The sequence below is a fragment of the Emericellopsis cladophorae genome, assembly GCF_022114955.1.
Source record: "Emericellopsis cladophorae strain MUM 19.33 chromosome Unknown NODE_2_length_1295279_cov_118_880017, whole genome shotgun sequence".
Taxonomy (NCBI): domain Eukaryota; kingdom Fungi; phylum Ascomycota; class Sordariomycetes; order Hypocreales; family Bionectriaceae; genus Emericellopsis; species Emericellopsis cladophorae.
In genome coordinates, this window is record NW_026250927.1 from 965,301 (window position 1) to 991,667 (window position 26,367).

At 55.5% G+C, this 26,367-nt stretch overlaps 7 protein-coding genes across 7 annotated transcripts; 5 read left to right on the top strand and 2 right to left on the bottom strand.

Annotated features, from left to right (window-relative positions):
- Positions 1–989: 989 nt before the first annotated feature.
- J7T54_007057 (Hexokinase-like protein) lies at positions 990–2,662 on the top strand (the record flags this gene model as incomplete). Its single annotated transcript, XM_051510312.1, has 4 exons — positions 990–1,183; positions 1,236–1,253; positions 1,342–2,420; positions 2,496–2,662. The coding sequence occupies 4 exons, from the start codon at positions 990–992 to the stop codon at positions 2,660–2,662; spliced, it is 1,458 nt and encodes a 485-aa protein (XP_051366271.1).
- Positions 2,663–3,431: 769 nt separating this feature from the next.
- Positions 3,432–5,317, top strand: J7T54_007058 (uncharacterized protein; the record flags this gene model as incomplete). Its single annotated transcript, XM_051510323.1, has 2 exons — positions 3,432–4,132; positions 4,183–5,317. The coding sequence occupies 2 exons, from the start codon at positions 3,432–3,434 to the stop codon at positions 5,315–5,317; spliced, it is 1,836 nt and encodes a 611-aa protein (XP_051366272.1).
- A 135-nt stretch (positions 5,318–5,452) lies between these two features.
- Positions 5,453–7,835, bottom strand: J7T54_007059 (Pre-mRNA splicing factor CEF1; the record flags this gene model as incomplete). Its single annotated transcript, XM_051510334.1, has 2 exons — positions 5,453–5,788; positions 5,844–7,835. 2 exons carry the CDS (start codon positions 7,833–7,835, stop codon positions 5,453–5,455), a joined length of 2,328 nt encoding a protein of 775 aa, XP_051366273.1.
- A 944-nt stretch (positions 7,836–8,779) lies between these two features.
- On the top strand, positions 8,780–10,669 carry J7T54_007060 (putative membrane protein-like protein; the record flags this gene model as incomplete). Its single annotated transcript, XM_051510345.1, has 3 exons — positions 8,780–9,048; positions 9,107–10,482; positions 10,533–10,669. 3 exons carry the CDS (start codon positions 8,780–8,782, stop codon positions 10,667–10,669), a joined length of 1,782 nt encoding a protein of 593 aa, XP_051366274.1.
- Positions 10,670–11,244: 575 nt separating this feature from the next.
- Positions 11,245–11,871, top strand: J7T54_007061 (uncharacterized protein; the record flags this gene model as incomplete). The annotated part of the gene is made up of 1 exon (XM_051510357.1): positions 11,245–11,871. The coding sequence occupies one exon, from the start codon at positions 11,245–11,247 to the stop codon at positions 11,869–11,871; it is 627 nt and encodes a 208-aa protein (XP_051366275.1).
- Positions 11,872–11,961: 90 nt separating this feature from the next.
- J7T54_007062 (uncharacterized protein) lies at positions 11,962–15,173 on the bottom strand (the record flags this gene model as incomplete). Its single annotated transcript, XM_051510368.1, has 4 exons — positions 11,962–11,972; positions 12,037–12,279; positions 12,331–15,007; positions 15,063–15,173. 4 exons carry the CDS (start codon positions 15,171–15,173, stop codon positions 11,962–11,964), a joined length of 3,042 nt encoding a protein of 1,013 aa, XP_051366276.1.
- Positions 15,174–16,766: 1,593 nt separating this feature from the next.
- On the top strand, positions 16,767–20,929 carry J7T54_007063 (Inositol hexakisphosphate and diphosphoinositol-pentakisphosphate kinase-like protein; the record flags this gene model as incomplete). The annotated part of the gene is made up of 3 exons (XM_051510379.1): positions 16,767–17,278; positions 17,325–20,654; positions 20,710–20,929. The coding sequence occupies 3 exons, from the start codon at positions 16,767–16,769 to the stop codon at positions 20,927–20,929; spliced, it is 4,062 nt and encodes a 1,353-aa protein (XP_051366277.1).
- Positions 20,930–26,367: the final 5,438 nt, after the last annotated feature.

A 26,367-nucleotide genomic window follows, 5' to 3' on the forward strand; every position in this document is an offset into this window, starting at 1 on the left:
GTAGCCGGGTGTACACGTAGGTGTCACCTGCCCCCAGTCCCTCAAATCCAGTTGGGACCCAGCTTCTTTGTGGGCAGGTTGAGAATTCTTGGAGCAACAGCGATGGCTTGGATAAGAGTTGACGCATGGCAAGTTGCAGGAGAAGACGAATGGAGCCACCTCCAACTTGGACTCGGCGGTTACGTACACAATTATTGCTAGCTCCGCGCGGCCACTGTAAGCACCTACGGCAAAAACATGGGTTACAGGCTGGCCGGGAGCTCCAGTCCATCACTGAGTCGAATACCGGATGAATTCTGTCGATAAGGACCAATGTAGGACTTACCAAGGTCATAAGGTAGGTCGATCGCCACAGGGTCCAGGAAGGCGCGACATGGAACTGCAGGGTCCATTGCTCTCCTAATTGGGCCAAGTGCCTCTGTGACTAATAGAACGGACGTGGAAGGATCAGAGCTCTTTCACGCTCCAAGATTCACATTTGAAATGATCTCCTTTGAAAGGCGACACGTCGAAGACGACCGGACGTTAGACCAGAGCCAAGGCAGCTGCTTCTTGTGGGAACAGGAAGCGTCGATCGCCTCACCACCGGAGGACCAATGGCACCACCGCCTCGCTCGCAAGTCATAAAGTCTCAGATGCGAGATGCCAAGCTTTTCAACCTCAATCCACCTTCACGTCCATGTACATCTATTCGCTCGCTTACCGCCGCAAGAGCTTCGACGAGAGCTACTAGTTTTGTTCGTTTGAGCTCACCCTGTCTTCTGAGAGCCGAAATCAAGGTCCATCACGGCTCGCCAGAATCGTGATTCATTGGCCATGAAGATAGCTTGCGCAACGTTGTAATCCCCGCTGTCATCGTCTCAGCTCCCCCTGACCATCCCCACAGCTAGGTAATTGGCAGCTCTCACCAGACCTCGCGCACATGTATGTGTCTTCCTTGCGAGAGCTCACGGACGAACACCTCGCGTTGCCATGCGACAGCAGCAGACATGACTTCTCCAACTGTCCCTATCGACCAGTTCCTGCAACCCCTCCACGTCGACGTAGACGGCATCTATGAGCTCTCACAGCTCTTTCTCTCAAACTTCGACGACCTTGCCGCACACTCTGAATCTCAGTTTCTGCCGACCCCGATCTCGGACTCTATCCTACGCCCTGTCAGCATCAGTAACAAGGACGCATAGTGGGTACTCCAAATCGTCCCTGGTGACCAGGCAAGCTAACGCATGTGATAGCCATCTGGCTATAGACATGTAAGAGTTGATGTTCCATCGCAGTTTTCCTTGGGCAAGACGGATCAAAGATTCGTCCCATACTACGCACAGTAGCTAACACTGCCAGTGGGGGCACCAATCTCCGGGTCGGCTTCGTGCAACGGCTTGGAAAGCAGGCGCCATCCGACGGTGAGAATGGAACACCACCTCGAACACGACGCCTCCTAGAGCAGCACTGGTCCATAGACGAACACTTGAAGAATGATAACGCCGAGAAACTTTTCGCCTGGATCGGAAAGTGCATCGCCACGGTGGTAGAGGAAGGCTGCTCTCAACTCGAGGTATCGAGGGAGAAAGCTCTCGACCTCGGCGTGACTTTCAGCTTCCCAATGGAACAGACGTCGCTTTCAGAAGCAAGACTGATGACAATGGGCAAGGGCTTTGCTGTGTCGGCCAATGTTGATCTGGGCTCTCGGCTCCTTGATGGCTACAACAACTCCAGGGGCGACCGACTTCCACCTATGCGCATAGCTGCCATTGCGAACGACTCGGTCTCCACGCTAGTATCATTCATTTACGAATTTGATGAGAGTGTCAAGAAACGTGCCAGCATGGGCCTTATCCTAGGTACCGGCTGCAATGCAACAATACCTCTCAAGCTAAGTCAGCTGAAACCAAGCAAGCGGCCGGCCAATGTGAGCTTGTTACCCGGCGAGCGCGTCGACGATGTGAAGGTAGCGATCAACACGGAATGGAGCATCAATGGCTCCGTGCCGCCGCTGAGGAAGATGAATCTCATCAGCCGCTGGGATGAGGTGGTGGACTCGCACAACGAGACTCCGGGGTTCCAGCCTATGGAGTATATGACTGCCGGACGATATTTGGGCGAGCTAGGTCGGGTTGTATTTGTGGACTTTCTCACGAGCGTACGAGGCGTGCCTGAGAAGGATATCCCAGAGCGGTTATTGCAGCCGTATGGCATGAGCACCAGCTTCCTGAGCCACTTCAAACCCTTGGAGCCCAGGCTCTTGTTGCAGCAGCTTGAGAAGGCATTCCCGACCGACAAAGGCACTCATGGTATCTCGTGGACTGAAGAGCTTGCGGTATTTCTGTTCAAGATAGCCAAAGCCATCGAAGTGCGTGCAGCTGGCATTGTTGCTGCTGCCACAGTCGCTCTACTGACCCTGGGCGGCGAGCTTCCACAAGGTTCGTCGGATGCTGCACCGAGTGGGAGCGAGCTCGGCGTTGGATACACCGGAGGCTGTATAACTCATTTTCAAGACTACCTGACGGACTGCCAGTCGTTCATCGACCAGTTGCTGGCAAGGATATTTGGAAACGGGCAGAGTCCAGCCAAGGTGGTTCTGAGCCCCTGCCACAATGGCGGTGTCATTGGTGCAGGGATTCTCGTGGCTGCAGCGTCTGCCAGTGAGAGTGCGCAAGTCTAAGGATACGGCTTTGCACAGCTTCTTTTCAACCTGCGCATGGGGAAATCGCGACACTCGGGACGGGAGCAGCCTGCTCACGTGGTTCAGGAGTTTGTTGACGGGACTATGGAGCTACCACGCCTGCTGCGTTGTTGGAAAGAATATAGCACACTCGATGATGGTGTCGAGTGAGGATTTTTGGGAAAGACGATTGGGAAGGGATGGCAGGCGCAGAAGGGATGTTCGATACACGATTGAATGGATTGTCACTATGTGTGATAATGTGCACTTGGAGCATGCGAAGATAGGAGACTTATGGAACAGCTCACGCTAAGCTGGTAAGCGGTAGCACTGTGGTCATCTGCGTAACTCATAGCATCAGGATGGTCTGCAGCTATCAAGAGCCAAGCTACATGGGCACCTGCAGGTCAGGATGGTGCTCATTGGACTTTTCGTATACGCAGGTGTTCATGACGAAGTTGAGACCAGAGCCTCATGGGCTGCCTCTGTACTGCTGCAGTATTAGCTCATATTTCTATGTCGGGGTGCTCAGCCAACTACTGCATTTCCTGCAGCGTAAGGTATGGAATCCCTCCCGCGACGATATGGAGGGTGGCGGGTTTCGGGGTTGCTCTCCAGGAGCTAAGGTTTGGTACCTGGCGGCATATCACTCTATTCAGCGAAGGAAATTCGAAACTTCATTGTGCTGCCTCAGAATCATTCGACATTCTGTCCTTCAGTTTTTGAAATGACTCATTGAGGCTGTCCACATCACGAAACGTTGAGACCAATGGCCAAGGAACGATCCGCTGCTGGGCGGGATTCGCCTTCGGAGCCGACCCCAACACTCGGCCGGCGCAGTAGCGACCTCGAACAGACAGACGACATTGCGCGATCACTGTCTTCACAACCAGGTCCATTGGCGCCCGACATCCAAGAGAACAGCGTTTCCAGTCCTCTCCACGCCAATGGAAACGGAAAGCATCGCTGTCATCATGTTCGAGACGAAGAGGCTCAACCAACAGAGTCCTCACCACTGCTCGGTGACCGCGAGCGCGAGGACGAGGAGACAGCGCCGGCAGCAGAGACAGCACAGGTATTCCTGCTCATCACGAACCCTGGGCGTTTCTGGTTGATCTTCGCCGTCATTTTGATCAACCTGTTCATCATGGCCTTTGACGGCACCATCATGGCCTCGTCCCACCCCGTCATCACATCCCACTTCCATGCCGCCAACTCGGCCTCCTGGCTGTCGACATCATTCCTCCTGACCTCGACGGCGTTCCAGCCGCTGTTTGGACGCTTGACCGACGCTGTGGGGCGGAAGCCTCTCTTCGTGGCATGTGCTGTCATCTTCTTCCTGGCGACCTTGTGGTGCGCACTTGCAGGAAGCATCGAGAGTTTCATCGCTGCGAGGGCCCTCTGTGGCCTCGCCGGTGGTGGTGGTGGCACCATTGGCAGCATCATGACGAGTGATTTGGTGCCCATTGAGTAAGTGAGCCTGCCATGTGTGGTGTAATGTAGCTAACCAACGGAAACAGACGCCGAGGTTCCTATCAGGCCTACATCAATGTCACCGCCGGCGTTGGGGGTGCCCTCGGCGCTGCGCTGGGCGGCTGGCTAGCCGAGTCCTTGGGTTGGCGATGGGAATTCGGCATCCAGTTACCTTTCCTCGCCTTTGTCACTACAGTCGCCCTGCTTGCCATCCCGGCGGATCTGGGGCTTCAGGAGGATCGCAAGAGCACCGTTTCGCAGCAGCTCAAGGACTTTGACTTTCAGGGCTCCCTTCTGCTCACCAGCTGCATCACATCCCTGATCCTGGGCGTCAACCTTGGCGGAAACATCTTGCCCTGGAAGCACCCATTCATCATCGCGTCCCTCATTGTCTTCGCCATAACGTTTCCTCTGTTCATCTGGGTCGAGAGACGGGCGACTAGGCCCATTATGCCCTTGCAGGTCCTCCTCATGGCCCCGCGCGCCAACCTAGTCTTCTCCAACTTTATCGCGGCGCTGCTCATGAACGCGCTGACGTTCAACCTGCCCCTGTTCTTCCAGGCTGTCCTGCTCTCTAGCGCCACAGACTCGGGACTCCGGCTGGTCATGCCGTCCATTGTCGCCTCCGTCTTCGGCGCCTTTACCGGGTTCGCCATCACCTGGACTCGACGGCTCAAGTGGCCTCCGATGCTCGGCTCGTCATTGTTGCTTTTGGGATGTGTCTCCCTCTCCCTGCTCCGGCGCGATCTCCCAGAGATAGTCTACAACCTCGCCCTGGTGCCTTCTTCCGTCGGGCAGGGATTCGCCTTCTCGGGGACGTTTATGGCTTTGCTCGCCTCATCCCAGCAAAAGGAGCAGGCTGTTGTGACGAGCACTCTCATTCTCTGGCGAAGTCTGGGTCTTGTCGTCGGCGTTGCGTATGCGTCGCTCGTCGTCCAGAATGCGCTGCGCTACTATCTCAATATATACGTGGACGACATCCCGGACAAGGCTGAGATGATCGAAAATGTCAGAAAGTCCGTCGAGCTAGTGGCCAAGCTGGAGCAGCCGCTGAGGGACCAGGTCGTGATGAGTTACGAGGCGGCGATTCGGCTGACGTTCATGACACTGAGCATTCTGAGCGCGGTCGCAGTGTTGATAATCATCCCCATCAAGCTGCCTCGTCTTCCCAAGAGAGATTAGAAAAGGCGTAGCCATGTGCGGTGGTGACCTGATCAAAATTACGTCAATTGCCATTCCTAAACTCATACCCAGACAGTTCCAATCCACGTGAAACGCCAATGACAGATGCTGTGTGACACATTGTTATACAACAAGTTAATGATGATATCCGTTCGGTCCTCCCGCCCTGAGCCCTTCCACCTCGTCTCGCGCCAGTCTGTACGCGTCCTGTGCCTCCCGCTCACGCTTGCTGACCAGAGATACCTCGGACCGGAGCGCCTCGAGCCTCCTCTCGACAGCGGTGTCTTCCGAGATGGCGAGGGTGCGGAAGCCAGAGAGCGCGTCGCGCGCCTTCTCGAGAGCGTCCGATGCGCCCGTGTACTTCTCCCGAAGCAGCTTCTGTCGTTTTTGATAACCGCCAAGATGTAGCGCAAGCTTCTTCTCGAGCTTGGCACCCTCTTCGGCAGACGACATGATGGATTCTTGGACAGCCTGGGTCTGGTTAGTGTTGAAAAAAATGATAAGGCGCAGCGGGGGAAACACGTACGTCAAAGGCAACTCGCATGGCGGCCTTTTGCGCTTCCTCATCATCATCATAGCAGCCAAGGCCAAGAAGAGTCGATGTTTTGGCACGGTTCTCAAAGAGCGACCGGACCTCGTCGAACTTGGGTAGTGGCTTCGTCTCGGAGAGTATCAGCAGTCGCGCTTCGGCGAGCGCCTTGTCGTCAAGGACTGGCAGCGGCGTAGGCTTGCCCTTGATCTGAGCGCCCGGAAGGGGGTAGCGCGCTGAATCATTGGCCATGAGAGCGGCGGCTTCTTTGGCGATCAGGGCGGCGCCAGGGTCGGAAATCTGCTCGGCTCGCTTGGTCATACTTTTCAGATCTATTGTCAGGGGTCTGGGCAGATTGCGCTGCATGACCTGTGTTCGGCGGCGGCGCTCGAGGGCTTCTTCTGCTTCTCGACGCTCCCGTTCTCGGCGATCGCGTTCGGCGGCGTCCTCCTCTGTAAGTTCCTCGACTTGCATCGCCTCTTTCTGTTCTTCGGGGATATCAAGTTCCCACTCGATGTCTTTTGGCTTCGGGAGCGAGGCAAGTCCTGAGCGCAGCTGGCCTTTCAGACCTTTGTCGCGCAGCCTAATGTCGCGAGGCGTTGCTGACACGTTGAAGGAGTCATCGTCGTCGTTCAGGGCGTATACGTCACGCGGTGTCTGGCCAGGCCGGCCTGGAGTAGCTGCTACGCCATTGGGTCCCCTTGGGGTCGCCATAGGGTTCGGCGTGACCATGCTCTGTTTGCGCGGCGCGATGCCATCGAAGCCGGTGGAGCTTGATCCCTCGTGCAGAGGTGTGTTTTCTCCCCCTAGCAGAGCAGATTGGGTATTTTTCAACGCGCGAATGTTCTGAATCTCATTGGCGATGTGGTCGTCCTGCTCAGCGACCTTTGGCGTTCGGATAGGGGCGCTGCTGTTGACCGTGGAGTACGAGTTGACCAGCCCACGCGTCGCATCGTTGTCGCTCTCGCGGGCCATTGTGTTCGCAGCCTCGCCTAGCTTTCCCATCTTGATGATCTCCTCCAGCTCACCCTCGCCCACTTGCGGCGCAGGCAGATTGAGACCCCGTCGCTTGCTGACCTGCTCAGCCTCGCGCAGCTTTTGCATCTGCCCAGCTTTGATGGCTGCCTTTTGCGAATCGGACAGTCCGTCCTTTTCGGTCTTTTTCCTCTTCCGATCGCCATCCTCGTCGCCGTCGCCTTTTCTTTTATTCGCGAGATGCTGTTTCCCTGGATCGAAGGCTGCTTGTTCTCGGTCGTTTTGAAGCTTTTCCTCCGCTGTGTTATAGAATCCCAACGTTGGCTTCTTCTCGAAAGGAATATCCGCGTTGTAGTCCATCTCCCCCTTCTTCCTGTGCGTGACCCGGATGTTGATGCCCGCCGTCTTCAACTCTCGCCTCTTCTGCAGGTTGGCTAGACGACGTGACTCTTCCTGTTGACGCTCCCGAGCCTTGCGCTTGGCCTTCTTTCCCTGCGTGTTGGCAAGACGCGCACGCGCCTCGCTGAGCATCTCCTTCTCATCCTCGTCGAGATCGATGGTGTCCGGTCTCGCGGGCTTCGTCTCGGGATCGGGGTCGAGTTCACCAGGTCGTAGACGTCGCACATCGTCCGCGCTGGGTGCCTGTGTTTCTCCGCCCTCTGGTCCAGCGAGACCTAGGCCGGAGGATTCGCGGGCTTCTGCCTCATCGAGCAGCTTCTGGTAGCGCTCCAGACACTGGTTCGCGGTCCGGTCGACGCCCTGAGCGATCGTGCGCCATTGATCTGGCCAGATTTTGGCGAGATGCAGCAGCTTCTCATCTTCCTCCTTGCTCCATTCTGTCTTCTTGATGCTGGGGTCGAGCCACTCGTTCCATCGCGCCTTGCATTGCTTCGCAGTTTTGCGCGCGAGCAGAGAGGAGACGCGAGCCCATTGCTGGAGTCCGTACTTGGAGACGGAAGCTTTGAGAATTTCGTCCTCAATATTTGTCCACACTCCTCCCTTGACGACCGGCATCGTGGTGGTGACGGGGGTGGTGATGACCAGGAGATGACAGTGTCTTTGGTGCCAGCCTGCAGTTCAATGCGTCGCGAAAATTGAAGGACCGTGACGACGAGCAACAAATGCTGAGTCAGAATGCAGGATCATACCTTATTGGCTCAAAATAATCTCGGTGACAAGGCTCACCGGGACCCACTCCACCTCACCGAGAAGATACGTACCGACATTTAGTGGTGTCAGCCACGGACTCGCGGCGTCGGAACTTTTGCGCCTCGCTTGATCTCGCCCTCCACCAACTTTAGGAGAAGCGCTGCGGACTTGGCGGACTTGAGTCGCTTTTTGCCCTGCGCGCCAGATTCCAGGTTTTGGAGCTTGTCAACGAATTGGGGAGCTCGTCTGTCCTACCAAATTGAGCGTTTCCTAGGTACCTACCTACTTTGGCGCATCCTCGGGTGCGTCATCGATGTTATCGCAGCCTCCAGTTCCTCCATGTCCTCGCTGACGGCCCAAAGCCTCCGCTCCCTTGCTCTGAATGAAATGATGCGCGGATCAGCGCCCGCTATTTCCTGCAGTGGAGTGATGCGTAGCCAGGTTTGATAGTCGGGTTTCCAGTGTCCAGTGATTAATGTAGTTTCGCCGCCAAATCAGCTTTTGATCCCCAGTGGAGAGCCGCTTATGTGCAACGAGCAAGGCGACTTGGTCCCTCCGTCCCGCACCCCAATCCTCTAGTCTAGTTCGTCCATTACAAAGCACTGATCCAAGAGATCCGGGCTCCCTTCTCGCTGTTCCTTTTCTGGTTTTTGATCTAAGAAGCGCCAGTACGAGGCGAGAGAAATGCCCGCTCAACTTGATCTCTTGTCACGTTCAGCACAGCACGCGTGCCTGCAGTAAATACGCCTGTTCCGTCAGTCTTATAGAAGCATCCACGCGCCGGGCCAGGCGCATCTCGACGTTGCGCAATGTCCGGGCCAAAGTCATACGACGACGACGAGGGTAGGACAAGCCCTTTGATACGCGAACTACCCGACTACGAGTCCACGGAAACATCGCAGCTACTTGGTGCTGGCCATCAGCGCAGGGAATCGGAGGAGGCCGAGGTTGTCTGGGATGGCGACAAGGACTACGAAGGGCTCCCCTGGTGGCGCCGACCATCAGTCTTCTGGCTTCTGGGCCCCTTTGCCCTCTTTACGCTCGCCTTTGGCGGTATCATGGTGCCCAAGTTGAACCTGTGAGTATTCGGGGAGCCAGCCTATTCATGCGTCTTTGAAATCTAACCATGTCCCCAGGATCCTATCTCTCGTGTGTCGACAGCACTTTGCCGAGCGAGCTGCTTGGGATTCCACTCGACCTGTGGCTCCTGTCTTTGTCGGTGGCGATAATCCACAATGCCAGATTCCAGAGATACAGGCAAAGGTGTCGACGTTTATCCTGATCATGAGCTTTGTCACTGGAGCACTCAGTGCCGTGGTAGCCCCACGCCTTGGACGTCTCTCTGATCGCTACGGCCGGACGCGACTGATGGCTTTCGCGTCTACTGGAGGGCTTCTGGGAGAGATCCTCACCGTTGTCATTGCAAAATACGCCGATGTCATAGACTATCGATGGCTCATTCTGGGCAGTGTATTTGATGGGGCCACAGGCTCGCTAACAGCCGGGAGCATCCTTAGCCAGTCCTACACCAGCGACTGTACGCCTCCGTCCAAGCGGGCCGTCTACATCGGCTATACTCACGCCTGTCTCTTCACTGGTATTGCGCTGGGCCCGCTCCTCGCTGGTTACCTTGTCAAGTGGACGGGCAGTCTCCTTTTCATCTTCTATGTCGTTGTGGGCTGCCACACCGTCTTCATCTTGCTGCTCGCATTTGTCATCCCCGAGAGCCTTGTCAAGAGCAAGCGTGAAGCGGCCCGAGAGGCGTGGGCCAAGGAGAAGGAGTCCAGAGAGCACATGATGGGCTCATGGCTCTCCCGCATTCAGGAGGTCAACCCATTCGAGCCTCTAGCTATTCTCTGGCCTACTGGTCCTGGTAGTTCGCCCAAGCTGCGCACGAATCTTGTGGCTCTTGCCATTAGCGACACCATCGTGCTGGGTTCATCCATCGCCACCGGGGCCGTCATCATCCTGTACAGTGGCTACATGTTCCACTGGGGGACACTCAAAAGCTCGCAGTTCATCTCGGCCTTGTCGTTTGTCAGGGTGTTTGCTTTGCTCGGGGTATTCCCCCTGATCAATTATTTTGCCAGAGTGCGGCCTGCACAACGTCGAAAGGCCAACGGTGTCGTCACGAGGGAGAAGCATGGGGGCGCTGACATGGTCGATATCTGGGTCATGCGCGTTGCCATCCTCTCTGACGTGCTAGGCATTCTCGGCTACATCTTTGCGCGGCACGACAATGTGTTCTTCGCCAGCGGTATGTTGACCGCATTTGGTGGCCTAGGCAGCGCGACCATCCAGGCTGTCATCACAAAGCATGTTCCCCAACGTAAAATTGGGCAGATACTTGGCGCCACCGGCATGCTCCATGCCTTGTGCAGGGTCGTTGGCCCTGTGGTCTTCAATGGGATCTATGCCGCAACTGTCAAGACGTATCCACAGGCTTTCTTTGTTGTGCTGTGTGCCTTGTTCATTTTCGCGTTCCTAACAACATTTGCCATCCGGCCAGCCGGTGAGTTTGCATGACCATCTTTCTCTGAGCGCTAATGCTAATGTAGTCAGTGCACTGGGCCTATGACGATGAGGAGGATGAACAGGAAGAAAGCGAAAGTTCGCCATTGCACAGGCGTCGCGAACTTTTTGGGGCTACTAGTACCGATCATCTACCCATTGACGAGGACCAGGTCCGCGTCGAGTAAGAGGAGAGCATGCATTTCAATTGAGAAGGCGTACCACGGCGTTGGGACTGTCGGGGGTTTGCATTTATGGAACTACGATATACATGACGTATGCTGGTTCAGGACCACTCAGTATATACGATAAATGATTTTGAAGCCAGGATGTGGCAAGAAACAGGACATGAGCAGCTGGTTAGGCCTTTCTTATTGTGTCCATAGTCGAACAAGTCTAGAAGTAATCATAGGCAACAATATGAATGCGGTTGTCGACGCCGATGGCCTTGGCGCCGAGTTGGACGGCAATCGTCATCTCGTCCGCATTCTGCATCTGACGAGCCTCATGCTCATCTAAATAGGGGAGAGTCTGGACTCTCGAAAACTTGGAAAACTTGGGACTCGGATCGATGATTGCGGTTCGTTGCATGGGCGAATGCATCATTCCCCACAAGACGTAACCAACCTCACTGACAGGATACCTCACACTCGTGGCTCAACCGAGAATAGTCACACCCACCTGTATTGGACAAAGATACAGGAAACTTTGCGGCAAATAGATCCCTCTTTATTGCAAATCTTGGCCACACCATCGCCAGAGCATGCTGCTACAGCCATCAAAACGCGCCCTGTCCACGACGACGCGCCTCCTCAACATGTCCTCTCCGACGACCAACATTGGCGCGCAGCCCATCAAATTCGGCCCCTTTGAGGTGACGAAGCAAGTCTTTCTCAAGACCGATCATTCTTTTGCCGTCGTCAATCTGAAACCTCTGTTACCGGGACATATCCTCGTCTGTCCACTGCAGCCGCATCGTCGCCTGGCAGACCTCACACCAGCCGAGACAGGTGATCTCTTCACGACGGTCCAACTGACACAGAGGTTGTTGGGAAAGGCATACTTCCCCGCGCCTCACGATGCTGCGGCGGGGAGCTTCACGGTCGCCGTGCAGGATGGCCCTGAGTCGGGGCAGACAGTGCCGCATGTCCATGTGCACGTGATACCAAGGACAAAGGGCGACGTGGAGCAGGCAGATGGCATTTACGTCGGCATGGCGAGTGAGGATGGCAATGTTGGCGGTGCGCTGTGGGATAAGATGCAAAGACCGAAGCCGGGAGGCGGCATGCCCAAAATTGAAGATGCCGATCGCGAGGCGAGGACGGAGGAGGTGATGATGGAGGAGGCTGAAGGCTTCAAGACGAAGTTGAGTGAGATGGGTATCGAATAGAGTGTGTGCACGTGTACGTATACGTATAGAATATAAATTTCAATCGCTCTTATGCTTGCTGCTACTATGTCCGCGGGCTCCTCAGGAAGCCTACGACACCGCTGCAATATCCTACCAGCCCGTCCAACCTTGTACATTCCTTTTCCTGGTACGACTTCCACTCACTCAATGCCTCCATGAGGACGGGGCTGACCATGACTTCGTCCGAGTGGAGTCGGAGGAAGACCGTCATCCAGACCTGCGTGAGCTCGTAATCTCGACGGACCTTCAAGCGTGCTGTCAAGGCATGGATGAAATGTAACAACTCGTTCGATGACGAGGATGCGCCGTCGCCGGGCGCCAGCGAACGCAGTTCAAGATCAGCGCTCGATGGTGAAAGGGACTTGAGTTGTTCAATGAATCGATCGTCTGTGAATGGTCAGCATCATGTCAAAAGAAAAGGAGATAAAGCGTTCTTACAGTTTCCTGAGTCCGCGCCTTCGCGCAGCTTGGAGGCAAAGTTCTCCTCAAGCCGCGCCTTGTCGAGCTTCGTGATACGTGATCGTCCCAAGTCCTCCACCGCACCATCGGCCTTCTCCTGGCCTTGCGTTGACGCGGCACCGGTTGTGGATGGCAAGAAGAAAGGGGCTTTTTCGGGCAACTTTGGTGCCTCCTTGGGCTTGTTGCGCTGCTTGATGAGATCGAGGTGCAGCAGAGTCTGCCATCTCGCCTTGGGTACCAGACTGAGGGTCATCATGTCCGAGCTGAGCTGATCGAGGCTGGGGGCCACCACGGCATTATCGTCGGCCTCCTCGCTGTCCTCAAACGCGCCGTCGAGCATGCCCGCGTTTCCTTCGCCAGACACTGTCGGCGCAGCCACCAGACCAATCTCCTTCTCGGAGATTTGTCGCGTCGCAACATGTTTGAAGAGTGCCTTGTTGGTCCAGAGCGTGACGCCCAGCTGATCTTGGATGGTGGCTGCGAGGTACTCGCCCGAGTTCGACACAGCCAACGCTCTGCATGGCTTCTCCAGCTTGATCGCGTCGATGAGATGGCTGGTTGGCAGGTCCCACACCCGGACAATCTTGTCTTGTGACGCGGCAATGATCCAGTGCCCGTCGTGCGAGAAGCAAAAGTCATTGATGGTGTCCTTTGGTCCCCAGAACTCACGAATCGTTCGCTTCGTCTCCATATCTACAACGCGTACCGACATGTCGTCGCACGAGAAGGCGACCAGGTTGCTCGCCGCGTGGTATCGAATGGCCGTCGGGAATGTCATCGGAGCCCAGTTGATTTCCTCAAGCAGGTTCCCCGTCAAGAAGTCCCAAAATTTGATTTTGCCGTCCAACGCACACGAGACCACGGTCTTGTTCATCGCATCGACGACGATGCCCGTGACGGCCTTGGTGTGCTTGCCCATGCCGGCGGAGAATTTGCTTGTTTCGGTGTGAAAGTGCACAACATCGTCCGTCTGCCTCGACTGCTGGAGCCTTAGCTGTCTGGCTTGCGCAGGTGTCAACCGTGAGGGAAACCGCTGACGGTGTACGCCAGATTGCAGGTTGAACATGTCGATGCCACCAGACTCCGAACCCACGACCGCAAACGTGCCACACGGACTGATGGTGACCGTCGATACGTTGCTGCCATCGCCGGTAGGGAACGCCCACCGACCGGCCCTCTTGCGACCCCAGAACCAAGTCCTCGCCAGTGGGTCATTCTTGTGCGCCGTCACCACGCTTTCCCAGCCCGTCATGCCGCTAATCTCAGCGTCCTGTGCCTGCTTCTTCGTTTGGCTCCGCTGCCAGATAGGTTGGTTGCCCGGCATGGCACCCATGCCACCGTCGCGGTTCAACGACGATGCTATGCACGTAATTTCAGGGGCCTTGAGATCCTCCAAGGTCGTCGTAGGCCCATGCTTGAGCGCGTTCGACGCGAGGATGCCAACCTTCTTGGCCTTTTTACGAATGTTTCCTTGGCTCAGCTCGGTGCTCTGACCATCACGGCGTAAGCTCCAGCCCCAAAGACTGCGGTCCTCGCCGCCACTCAAAAGCCACTTATTGCCAGCATCGGCACCGTCAAAGTCTGTCGGCAGGAATTGCAGGCAGTTGACGGGGGCTGCATGGCCGCTCCTTTCGTGGAGGATCCTGGGGATGGCATTGAAGGGAGTCTCGTCAAAGATCCACGTTTTCAGAGAATTGTCGCGTCCGCTGGTCACAATGACAGGCTGGCCAACGAGAAACTCGACCTTACTCACACCCCCTCGAACAGCCTTGCCCTCGCCGGAAGGCGGGTTGTGGGCACTTCGCAACACACCCATGACGCGACCGCCACCGTTCAGATCCCAGAACGTAATGTCACCAGACGAAGGACCTGCCGTGGCCATAACACCGTCCTTTCTCCCATCTTGTCCAGCGCCCATGCCGTCAGATCGGAAAGAGACACTGGTGACGGGGCTCTCGGGATTGCCAGCTTCGACTGAGAGTATGGTCTTGTCCGTGAGAACGTTCTTGATGACGAGTGTGCCGCTCGCGTAAGCTATCGCAACCATGGACAGTGCTGTTGTTGGCTCGAGACATGTAACGGCCCCAGCGTCCGGGATGGGGGGCAATATCGTGTAAATCAGCTTGCCGGTGCTGACGTTCCAGATCTCAACCCAACCATCCTTGCGGCCCACAAAGATCTTGTTTAGGAAGGTTGGCATGCTGACAATACCCCCAGAGATTTCATTTCCGTTGTTGGCTGCTGACATGGTGTAGATGGTGGTGTAGTGCTCCAGAGTCGCCGTCTTGAAGACCTCGATCCGAGTCGACGCGCAAGCGATGATCCATGTTCCCAGCACCAAGATCTGCCTGATCGGTTCTGTGATGTCCGAGGGTAGCGCAAGCTCCCCGACCTTACGGCCACGCTGGATCACCCAGATGCCCTGTTCCTCGCCTTTGCGAGACCCTCCCCAGGCTGCGTACACCTTTTCCTTCCATGCCAACGTTGCGGTAATGTCAGCTGGCGTTTGGGGCCTGCTCACAAAGACAAGATTGAGACCGCGGCGCAGATCGTATGTTTGTAGGCTTCGCCCGACGGATGTTGTGATCTGGAAGGTGGTTTTCCCAAGCGGGATCGAGGAGAAAGGGACGCTTGTCGGAGAAACGAGGCCAACAGTCTACACCTTGTTTTAGATTTCGACATGGGACAGCTATAGGGCAGAAGGCACTTACTCGAAACGGCGCAAAGAGCCTCGAGGCATTGGAAGCAGGCTTTGTCGCTCTATCAACCGTCGTCACCTTCTGGCGCTTGACCAGAGGTTTGTCATTGCTGGAGTGCGGCATTCTGTCAATTCTTGTCCCGAGGCGATCGACTTTGTTGCTGCCGGATCGTGAAGCCTGCGCCTGGTGGTTGAACCCATACTGGAGAAATTTTGGCGGTCACTTTTTTCTGCCGCCAGTAAGCGCCACACTGCGCCACATGGAGGGGGCCAAGCCACAATTGGTCCCTGGACCTGTCTTTGATTCTGACACATGCATTTTCAGCTTGCACAAATGCAGGCCAGCATCGATTATACTCTCCAGACTCTTGAACTCACAAATCCACGCATGCCACATGATCCAAGGCCGAAGGCCGAGACTCTGACTGAAAGAGCCGCCGCGCTTTGACTGTGGAGCCGCGTCGGATCTCCGCAGAGGTGTGCTTCGTTCACCGCACCACCAGTGCATCGCAGATGTGTCTACACGTATAGATGCCCCATAAGCCTCGAGCTTGTCAAGCTTTTCTGGTTGGAAGTTCTTGGGGCTAGCCGCTTGTTGGGCTTCTGCAGCAGAGTGCGTCAACTCGCATCAACGTGCGTTGAAGTGCATACAGTCTGCATCCGGCTAGCAGCACTAAACTACCCAATACCAAAACTCCAGGTTTTCGACCGCAATTTGTCGGCATGTGTCGCGTGACCACCTCTATGAGCAGGCGAGAAAGTCTGCCAGCAGTATGATGATCCCGGGCTGGGTTTCTAACGTGAAGGAAGGTACTTTACGGTCCTTACCTTCCCAGGTAAGCAACTGGAGGTTCGCTATAAGTATAGCCGAAACCGCGGTGAAATCGCGACGTCATCCTCCCCATCTCTCGTCCCGCTTCGCTCTGCTCCCCACCTGTCCGTCTCCGGCCACCGTCCATTGACCAGCAAACCCTAAGGTATCCGTGCCCTACCGACCGACCAGGCTCCTAGTTCGTACTATCCCGGCTCACTATCAGTACCGATAGCGTCGATTGATGCCGACAACGGGGGTACCATGGCCGACTCGAACGATGCGCAATCCCCCACCGCCATCAATGACACTTCCCTCCCCCAGCTCACCTCGACACTGGACGGCTCTTTGAGTAATACTACCCCAGCGAACATTGATACCACCACTAAGGGAACTCACTCACGAACGGTCTCTTCTGGTTCAGCATCTCAGTCTGGGCACAGATCGTTCCTTGGCCGCAGAAATACGTCTTTCGGCAACGGAAAGAGTCGCTATGCTGAGCCAAGTACAACAGACGTCCACGTCGAATCTTCAGCTTTCTCGGCGTCGTCCCAATCTCCACACATCCCGTTGAGAAGTCAGCGATCGTCTCTATCACAAGGGCGTTGCTATTCCGGGACATCAGACTCCATCCATAGCGAAGATTTGATTTTAGGCGACGCTGCTATTGCCGACAGCGCCGAAAACACTCCTCGACCACGCCCCACAATCAGTGGTAAACAATCGTCCTCTGCAACGATAAAGGAACCAGGCACGGCGGTGGAATCTACATCTTCGGCAGACACACAAAACAGACGCTCCTCCAACAGTTCTCTGTTTTCCTTATCCGCTGCACGTAGTGCGACGCAGACTGCGCCTACATCGGAACCGAGCCGAGGTGGCCGTACACGATCTACATCATACCTGATGTCGAACAACAAAGGTCCTAACTCCACGCCCTCGGAGGCTGGCTTGTCTAATGTCACCGTCACGACCTCGAGTATACAGGGTGGCCAACCTGCCTCTGGGTCTCATGCCCTGGCACCTCGCGACCCGCACTCGCAGCCTCTCGACCTGATGAGGCGCAATCAACGGAGCGATGCCACAACCAACCCCCCGGCCCCTGCACCAAGTAGCTCAAGAGGCCAGCTAGATCGCTCACGGAGTAGAGCGAAGAGGCGATTCAGCGGCAGTACGGCGAATAGCAGCCACAGCCCCGGCAGTGAGCGGGGCTCTTCGCATCGTGAGAAGGAAGAAGGCAAGTCTGCGTCCAAGCCCGCTCCTTGGGGCGTCATCGGTATATGTGCGCTGGATGTCAAAGCTCGAAGCAAACCTAGCCGGAACATTCTCAACCGTGTCATTGCGAACCGAGATTTCGATGTCGTCGTGTTTGGAGACAAGGTGATTCTCGACGAAGAGGTGGAGAACTGGCCCATTTGGTAGGTTACAGTCATTGTTTTTGCGTCGAGTACTGACCTTGTTTAGCGATTATCTGATCTCCTTCTACTCGGATGGATTTCCGCTAGAGAAGGCCATCGCCTATGTCAAGACACGGAAACCGTTTTGCGTCAACGACGTGCCACTGCAGAAGCTGCTGTGGGATCGGCGTTTGTGCCTGCAAGTCCTCGATGAGATAAATGTTCGAACCCCCAGCCGAGTCGAAGTGAACCGGGATGGCGGACCGGGGTTCCTGACCCCTGACATGGTGAAATACATCAAGGATGTCTCGGGGGTTGACCTCGCAGTTCCTGATGAGAACAAGTACAATCCACCACGGAAGGTTGAGCTGCTCGACGACGGCGATGTCATCAGTGTGGACGGTGCACTTTTGAAGAAACCTTTTGTGGAGAAGCCGACCAGTGGTGAAGACCACAACATTGTCATCTATTTTCCCAAGTCAGCGGGAGGCGGCGCACGGAAGCTCTTCAGAAAGATCGGCAACAAAAGCTCCGAATACATCCCTGAACTCAACGTTCCTCGGGCCATCACTGAGCCTGAGAGTAGCTACGTGTACGAAAGCTTCATGCAGGTCGACAATGCCGAGGATATCAAGGCCTATACTGTTGGCCCACACTACTGTCACGCGGAGACACGCAAATCGCCGGTAGTGGACGGTGTGGTCAGGCGAAACCAGCATGGAAAGGAGCTTCGATACGTGACTGCACTGAATACCGAGGAGCGGGAGACTGCCAGCAAGATTGCGACTGCTTTTGGCCAACGAGTCTGTGGATTTGACCTCCTCAGAGCATCTGGGAAGAGCTATGTGATTGACGTCAATGGCTGGAGCTTTGTCAAAGACAACAATGACTACTACGACCAATGCGCCAATATCTTGAAGGACTTGTTCGTCAAGGAGAGACTTCGAAGAGGGGGGATGTCATCGCCGGCGCCCTCGCCATCCATCTCGGAAACCGATCCAATGTCCAAGCAACAGACTTCCCTCCGGGAGCGCGACCACTCCTCTGCTTCGCTACACCATGCAAACGCAAAGAGCATCCCTGCTGCCTCGGCCACTGCCTCGGACACATCCCAAGCCGGAGATGCATCAGTGACGCCCAGTGGCGCGGCCTCCCCACGTGTCGAGGACTTGCTGTCTTCCGCAACGCAAAATGCCGCCCCAACGCAATCGCTGCCACCACCTGCGGATTTTCTGCAAGCAAACTCTACTTCAGCCCCAGCATCTGTGAAGACTGTGGCGACATCACAAGGAAATGGCGGCGGTGAAGAGCCTGACCGTGAGGCTGAGCAGCCGCCACCCCCTAAGCACTCGTGGAAGTTGAAGGGAGTGGTATCGGTCATCCGCCATGCTGACCGAACGCCCAAGCAGAAATTCAAATTCACTTTCCATACTGCACCCTTCATTGCGTTGCTCAAAGGTCACCAGGAAGAGGTACTGCTGATTGGCGAGGCTGCACTGGCGAGTGTGATCTCCGCTGTCGACTCGGCATTTCTCGAAGGGGTCGAGGACCCTGGCAAACTCAAGGCACTTCGCAATGTTCTGGTCAAGAAGGGCAGCTGGGCGGGAACGAAGATTCAAATCAAGCCCATGTTCCGCAAGAAGAAGACAGAGAATGCTGTGGATGAAATGCCTGATTTGACAGAGAACGTTCAAACGCCCCCGCCTGACGCGGAGAATAACCCCGGTCACAAGGACGGCGATGCAGCATCACCGAGAGAACCTGTGAAGCGTCACGATTCCCTGTCTGGTGTCACAATGTCCAAGTTCACGGCAGCAGAGGAGCGACTTGTTCTTGACAAGCTCCAGCTCATTGTCAAATGGGGCGGCGAGCCGACGCACGCTGCTCGTTACCAAGCTCAGGAGCTGGGCGAGAACATGAGAAACGATTTCATGCTCCTGAACAGAGACGTGCTTGATGAAGTTCACGTGTTCAGCAGCTCTGAAAGACGAGTGACGACCAGCGCACAGATCTGGGCCGCGTCGTTCCTCGGCAAGAACGACATACCCAATGACTTCATCACCATTCGCAAGGACCTCTTGGATGACTCCAACGCCGCCAAGGATGAGACAGACAAAGTCAAGAAGAAGCTCAAGGGCCTGCTGCGCGAGGGCAATGAGCGACCTGCGCAGTTTGCCTGGCCCGAGAAGATGCCCGAGCCGTCCGAGGTGCAGAAGCGTGTTGTTCAGCTGATGAAATTTCACCGTCGTGTCATGCATCACAACTACTCCAAGATATTCAGCGGCGCAGCCACGTCTCTGAACAGCATTTCAAACCCAGCCACAGAGAGGGAAAAGTTATCTGGCGAAGGCTCGACCTCGTCGCTTGCTTCGTCTCTGTCGCAGGCGAATACCGTCAACAGCATCCAGGCGCGGTGGTGCTCTGGCGAGGATGCTGAGCTCTTCAGGGAACGCTGGGAGAAGCTGTTTGCAGAATTCTGTGATGGGGAGAAGGTGGACCCTAGCAAGATCTCCGAGCTCTACGACACGATGAAGTTTGACTCACTCCACAATCGGCAATTCCTCGAATGGGTGTTCACCCCTCCGGATCACATGCTTGAGGAGTATGAAGGCAAGGAAAGCAGGCCGAAAGAGACGGAAGAGTTGAAGGCGCCTCTCGAGCCGAAGCAAGAGAAGTCCAATAGCATCGCCGGTCAGAATCCCCAGGAAGGTACCGATCCTGTCCAACGATCGGGCACAGTTAAGAAGCTGTTTAGGCGCCGGTCTTTTCTCAACGGGCTTCGTCATCTGGGCGAGGAGCCTCCGCCAGAGCAGTACTTCAAACTGTACAAGGGCACCGAGACCAGCGCAACGAAAACAGAGCAGAAGCATGAGCCACTGCAGGAGTTGTATAAGCTTGCGAAGGTGCTTTTTGATTTCATCTGCCCGCAAGAGTACGGCATCTCTGATAGCGAGAAGCTCGAAATTGGTCTCCTGACATCGCTCCCGCTACTGAAGGAGATTGTCCAGGACCTAGAAGAGATGCAGGCATCCCATGAGGCCAAGTCCTTCTTCTACTTCACCAAAGAGTCGCACATCTACACCCTGCTGAATTGCATCATCGAGGGAGGTATCGAGACCAAGATTACACGGGCTACTATCCCCGAGCTCGACTACCTTTCCCAGATCAGCTTTGAGCTGTACGAATCAGAGATCAAACAGCCCCTGGACAGCGCGGAAGATGAGCCCAAATATGCTTACAGCATCCGCATCACCATTAGCCCGGGCTGCCATGTCCATGATCCTCTCCATGTCCAACTAGATAGCCGCCATTCGATCGGCTGCGCGCCTAGGCGCAGTTTGACCAACCACAGCGACTGGCTCCAAGTGATCAAGACGTTGCGAGCCAAGTTTAACCAGTACGTACTTATCGAGTATTATCCCTTTTGACAGCTTTTACTGACCGATGCAAAGGGTCAAACTGCCCAAAACGTTCCTTGCCGTGAACCTCTCCGAGGCTTTCACCTTTGAAGAGCTAGAACGACAGGCGAGTGATTCCGAGGCTCTCGAGATGAAGGCCACGCCGTCCAAGGATCTGCTTCTATCGCCTCCGGCCCAAGGCCAGCGCGGTAGAGGAGACAGCAATCCTGCGAATACGGCCGAGGGAGGCAAGATTGTGAATCCCGATTGGTGATCAAAAGACTCACAGTGTCCTCCTTGACTGAGAAACAATTTCGAGTTTTCCAGCAAAGCTGGAAGGCCCATCCCATGACATTTTCCTTCACGGAAACCGTCAAGCGTTACTCTTCTGTGCTTAGCGCTTCCTAGCAGGATCTTGCGCAGAAAAGGGGGATTTTTTCACCAGCGGTTTGTATGCCGGGTTTGAGGAAAGCAGCGAACTATGCTTAGAAGCGTCTTACACAAACCCCAAAGGCTATATTAGAAATTATATTATGGGCAACCATAGCATAGAAAACGAGCGCCTGCTGAATAAAGTACATGATACCGAAGCGAGTCATTCCGTGTTCAGTATCCGTCCGAGTCGACAAATGCGGCTACATACAATGCCCGTATCCAGTCACTCACAATTAGTATTAATCGACCGACGACCTGAGGTCGTACGTTTCGTCCACTTTTACGCGGCCATCAATGTCTGTTCAGGTTAGCAACCCGGACCAGCAGACAGGCCTTTGAAACTCGCGTCCTGCTTCAGGGCTGGTTCCATCACCCGTCCGATCGGGGGAGATGCCGATGATGGATTGGGAAGCGAGCAAATGGCAATGGAGCCTCGTCGCAAATTTATCGAGGGCGTCATGGGTTTCACCTTTTGCCTGCGTGCGCGGCGGCAGGGACCCCTCCCTGTTCGCGTACCATGCTCCGGATATGGAGTCTAGACTCGCGCCATGTGGTTTCGTCTTGGCACACAAATTACTCCGAGTGTCCACGCGGTTGATCACGATTCACGGGCGCCGGCTTAGAAATGGTACCGCCCGCAAATGCCGATGAAGCTCGCGGAATAGATGCAGCGGGCAGATAAAACCAGGCCGTCTGTCAACGCACTACGCTGTACGATGCATGCCGGACAGTCATAGTGACCCCATCCATTTGTCCAAGGAGCAGCTGGCTGCGTGGTCTACGCTAGCAGGTGCGAACGACCGCGGCGCTTCTCGAGACCTTGTGGTGCCACGGTACGTAGCTCACACGATCACACACCACTGACACCAGTAGGTGTTTTGTCAAGTTGTCAAATAACCACGGTCCACTACACGGGAGTGGCGTCTATCAACCCGGGTAATCATGCACGACGTACGGAGGACTGGCGAATCGCTTCCTGGGTGGGGAAGCTGGGCCTCTGGCACCTGCCAGCTAGCCTCTAGGCAGGCTGATCCTGAGTAGGATATGGGGTATGGGCATCGGGCCGCGCCACGGAATCCGCCAGTGAGTGACCTTCTTTCTGGCATTCTTTTCACGGATACTACGTAGCTGCGTGGACTTCGCCTGGGTCTGTATCGACTCGCGAGCATCAGCAACATGCTAGCCTTGCAGTGGCAGTGGTACGTAGACGCGTTGCGTGCTCGACACCCTGGGGCCTGGACGTTTGTCCGTATCCGCGCGGTGAAGAGGTGCCGCGCACGCTGTTTGAACAATGATGATAAATCGTATACGGAGTACGTAGATCAGAAACTCAGAATGGTCGTTGACGGGGATGCTGCTCACCGGTCGATGCATCAGAGTGGATAATTATCAGTCAGTCCACAAGACCACCCATCCCTCTGCGACTTCTGAGTCCGGGCCACGCGTGCGCATTCTGCAGATGTGCCATTCCTCCTGGACACCTCGGAGGACTATCTCGCCGCTGAAGTGCCGGGAGGAAGGGACTAAGGAGACGTCGAAACAGATGGTATGGCAAAGTTAACTTCAAGCCTCATCCCGGGCTGGACAGGCGGCAGGCCCGCGGCAAGGGCACCTACCCAGGACCAAGGCACTCGGCACGCGTGTTTGTGCCCCTGCGCGATCGCGCCATGCATTGCGGCCGGTGAAAGGTCCAGTCCGAGCAAAAAGGGAAGAGCCCAACGTTGATATTGTTGGTGATCGCATGAGCGGTGAAGCATCCGGAGTCCAGGTGTGTCTCGAATGCACAATTGAGGGAAAGAGCGGACTGGAAGTGGAAGAAGAAGCTACGTACTTCCCCAAAATACGTCAAAGCAAGGGTCCGACAAAGCTAATTAAATCGCTACTCGGTCCCGTTGTAGCCTAACGCAACGCGGAACCGGCAAGGGTACAGTGAGCCGGACCCGACGATCCAATCACAAAAGCCGCGTCGCTTGAAGAAAGTTGAAGCTACTGTTTCAACTTTGAACCAAACGCAAAGTACGTTGCTAAGGTACAGATAGTTAGTTATAGTACGGAATCCCGCTGGCGGAGGCCGCGGAGCTTGCTGACATTGCCGCTTTTGTTGTTGCGTTGCCGGGTCCATGCTGCAAAGCTAGGCTTTCTCCCAGTCCCGAGCTCCCGGCCCTTGAACAATGGCGCGAGTACGACGCGCGACAGACGTCGGGTGGACCCACGCCGATGGCACCAAGATTGATGGCACTTGCTTTTGACGTTCGGGTTGACGGACTGGCCTCTAGTGTGAGACTTGCATGGTCTCCCACGCTTTCTTTCCTCTTTGGGTCATCACCTATCGACCTCTGCTTGGGGGCCTCTAAGCAAACATGGACACTGCCCATCAGCATGATAAAGCGCAAATGGGCGCAATGGAGGCCGTCACGGAATGGATGATGCTGAAGGACCGGGATGGCGGCAAGCAGCCTTGCCCTGGCCATTTTTAAGGTTTGACCTTGCAACAATAGTACCAGATACGTCCTAGTAGTCCCCGAGGCAAGGTACCCGATGTCACTACTCTGCCAGGGAATCCCCCGTGCGCACATAAGCCGGGCTTCCGCTCACTTTGCGTCAGCTTCCATCGTGAGTCCCTCACCTCGCACAATCCGCGCCCTTGTCGTTTGCCCGCCGTTCCGTCACCCATGGTTGCATTCGCGGATCCCACGTTTACCTGTCCGTGTACGGAGTAGTACACGGGTGGACGGTGAAAGGGCGTCGGTTTGCTCCCTCTCCACAGGCCTCAACAACATCTCATGGGCAGTCAGGCAATCCGGCTTTTGGTCCACGACTCAAGCAAGCTTCCTCTTGCCTGGCAGGCTACCTGCTCCTGTGAAGCGTCCAAGTACAGACGTTTGTGACAACTTGCAACACATATATTGGGCGACCCCGGGACCCGTTCCCTCAACATCCCTGGCAAGCCGCGTCGGACCAGGGCCGAAGCATCTTTATCAGATCTCAGTTTGGCACATGTAAGCTCGGTTTTGATACTTGGAAAGCGATCCTCCATCTTTCCCTTTGCCGTCATCATCCGCCCCGTATCCATACTGTTTCCAACCCGGACCTGGCCCTGGCTGGACCCTCTCGCCGTCGCTCAATGCGGATCGTTTTTGTTTAAATTCCGTGGCCGATTCGTCATCTGTGAGTTCGCGCTCATCTTCTCCGTGTTTCCTTTGCTTCTGCTCACCTGTCGCACTACGGAGGAAGACTCCGTTCTTATTCATGGGGGCATGTCTCTACCATAAAAGCTTTGTGTCTTCCGGCCTACATTGGCTGACCTCAACTGTTCGCTTGTTCACATTACCTTTGCCTCACCATCTTCCTCGTCTTCCCCCTGGACCTACAACAAGATCCCGTCTGAATTCCCCACGGAACGGGAATGGTATCTGCACATACCAACAAAGCAGCCACCCACTCCTAGCGCGAGCACAGTAGTCCTGAGCTCTGCCCGTCAGTTAGCCCTATCGCATTGCATCGAACTGGTTTATACCCAAGCCTCTCTCTCCCCTCCTTCAGGACAAACGGCAGACACACATGCCTGCATGACACAAGGCTGACGATAGGCCAGAATCGCATCGGGTTGCATCCAGCCCAGCCCCCCCTTGATCAATCACGATCATATCCCGGCAACACCCGCAGCAAGTATCAGACGCCCTGCAGCCGCCACCAGCCGAAGCAACGCGAACACCTGTCGGTCACCATGTCGGTCGCCTGCGCGCACTCGTTCCAGATGATCAAGTCGGAGACGACGCTGGTACAATGGCTGTGCCATTTCTGCCGCTCTGGTCCCCATTGGGCCATCTTTGAGTGTTCCTACTGCAAGCTACAGTTGTGTCGCGCATGCACGAAATCGGCATGAGAGCCCTTTTGGTCTGATCTTTCGGTCATAATCTCGGGAACGTGGAGCTGCTGCACTGTTCTCAAACAGCATGTGATGGCGACGGGCAAGGCGCAACCAAAACAAAAAGGGAGAGCGACGCTGTCCGGATGGTAGACTCTCATGCGCAGGGCTCGGGTGTTTGCCCAGACCCATTGTCCCGGTACGCGACTGGAGGCACAGGTTACAAACTGACGACAGCTTGCGCACAGTGGCAAGCGAGCGAGTTGTTGGGTTGACAGATTCTGAAATTGACGAGTCCGCCGGCGGCCGCGACCCTCTTTCTACTTCCTGTCAAGGCTGCAGTTCCCACGTGGAGACTCATGCGCTTCGCGACCCATGCAATTTTAACATCCCTGGTCTGCATCAGCCCTGGCCCTCGATTCCTGTTTCTGGATCCCGGATGATGGATCGGGTGGAGGGTGAAGGGTGGAGGGCGAATCAAGAGCAGCACAGTCTTCAATCTGATGTTGAGGATTGTTCAGGCGGTAGTTCTCGGTGAAGGACACGGTGATAGTTGCGTCAAATTCTCAGACAGAGTGACGAACACTTCACCCTGAAGACGTCCTGATGAATTGCATAGACTCTGTCACTCAATATTCCCTTCTGCCTCACCGGGAACGGTTCGCCCGAGGGCTTTGACTGATGATGTCGACCACGCGCATCTTGCTCCATTCAACAAATCCGATTGAATTGGCGCCAAGTCAGGCTCGAACATTTCTACGTACCATACTGACCCGGTCAGCCATTTCGTAGTCTGGAAGGGTACGCCGCTGTGCTTCTACTTTACTTTCCAAACGTTTTGTGACCACGGCCTCACTCGCAACCAACGCATCCCTGGCTGTTGAAATCACATCCGCAATCCATTGCTGCGGTTCTCGAACACGACAACCTCCAACTAGGTACGCCAGTGAGCGTCAGGGCACATTGCTCGATGTTGGCAACACCATCATCCCCTTTACCACGTAACACCAAGATCGTGCAAGTCGCGCTGTAGTGCGCCCACACCCCGATCCAAGCCCCCCCCCCTGTCTATCCGACGCAGCGACGGGAGGCGAGGATGACCGGCAAAACGGTGACACATGGGAGATGTGCGACGTTGCTCGTGTGGCGCTCCTGATTGCTTGATACCGGAAGAGAACGTATATACCACTGGGCCACTAGCCTTTGGGGAGGGGCATCATGCCCAAGAAGAGCGGTCCTCCTGTCATTGGCAGTCTGTAGCCACTTGTGCTTTCGTATGATCAAGAAGCCTGAGAGGGACCGCGTGCAACCTACGACGGTGCCTCGTAACGTAACTTTGTTTCCCTTTGCCGCATCCGCGTAATCAACACGCTGTCCCCCGAGTCTTACACACACCACCGTCGCGTGCT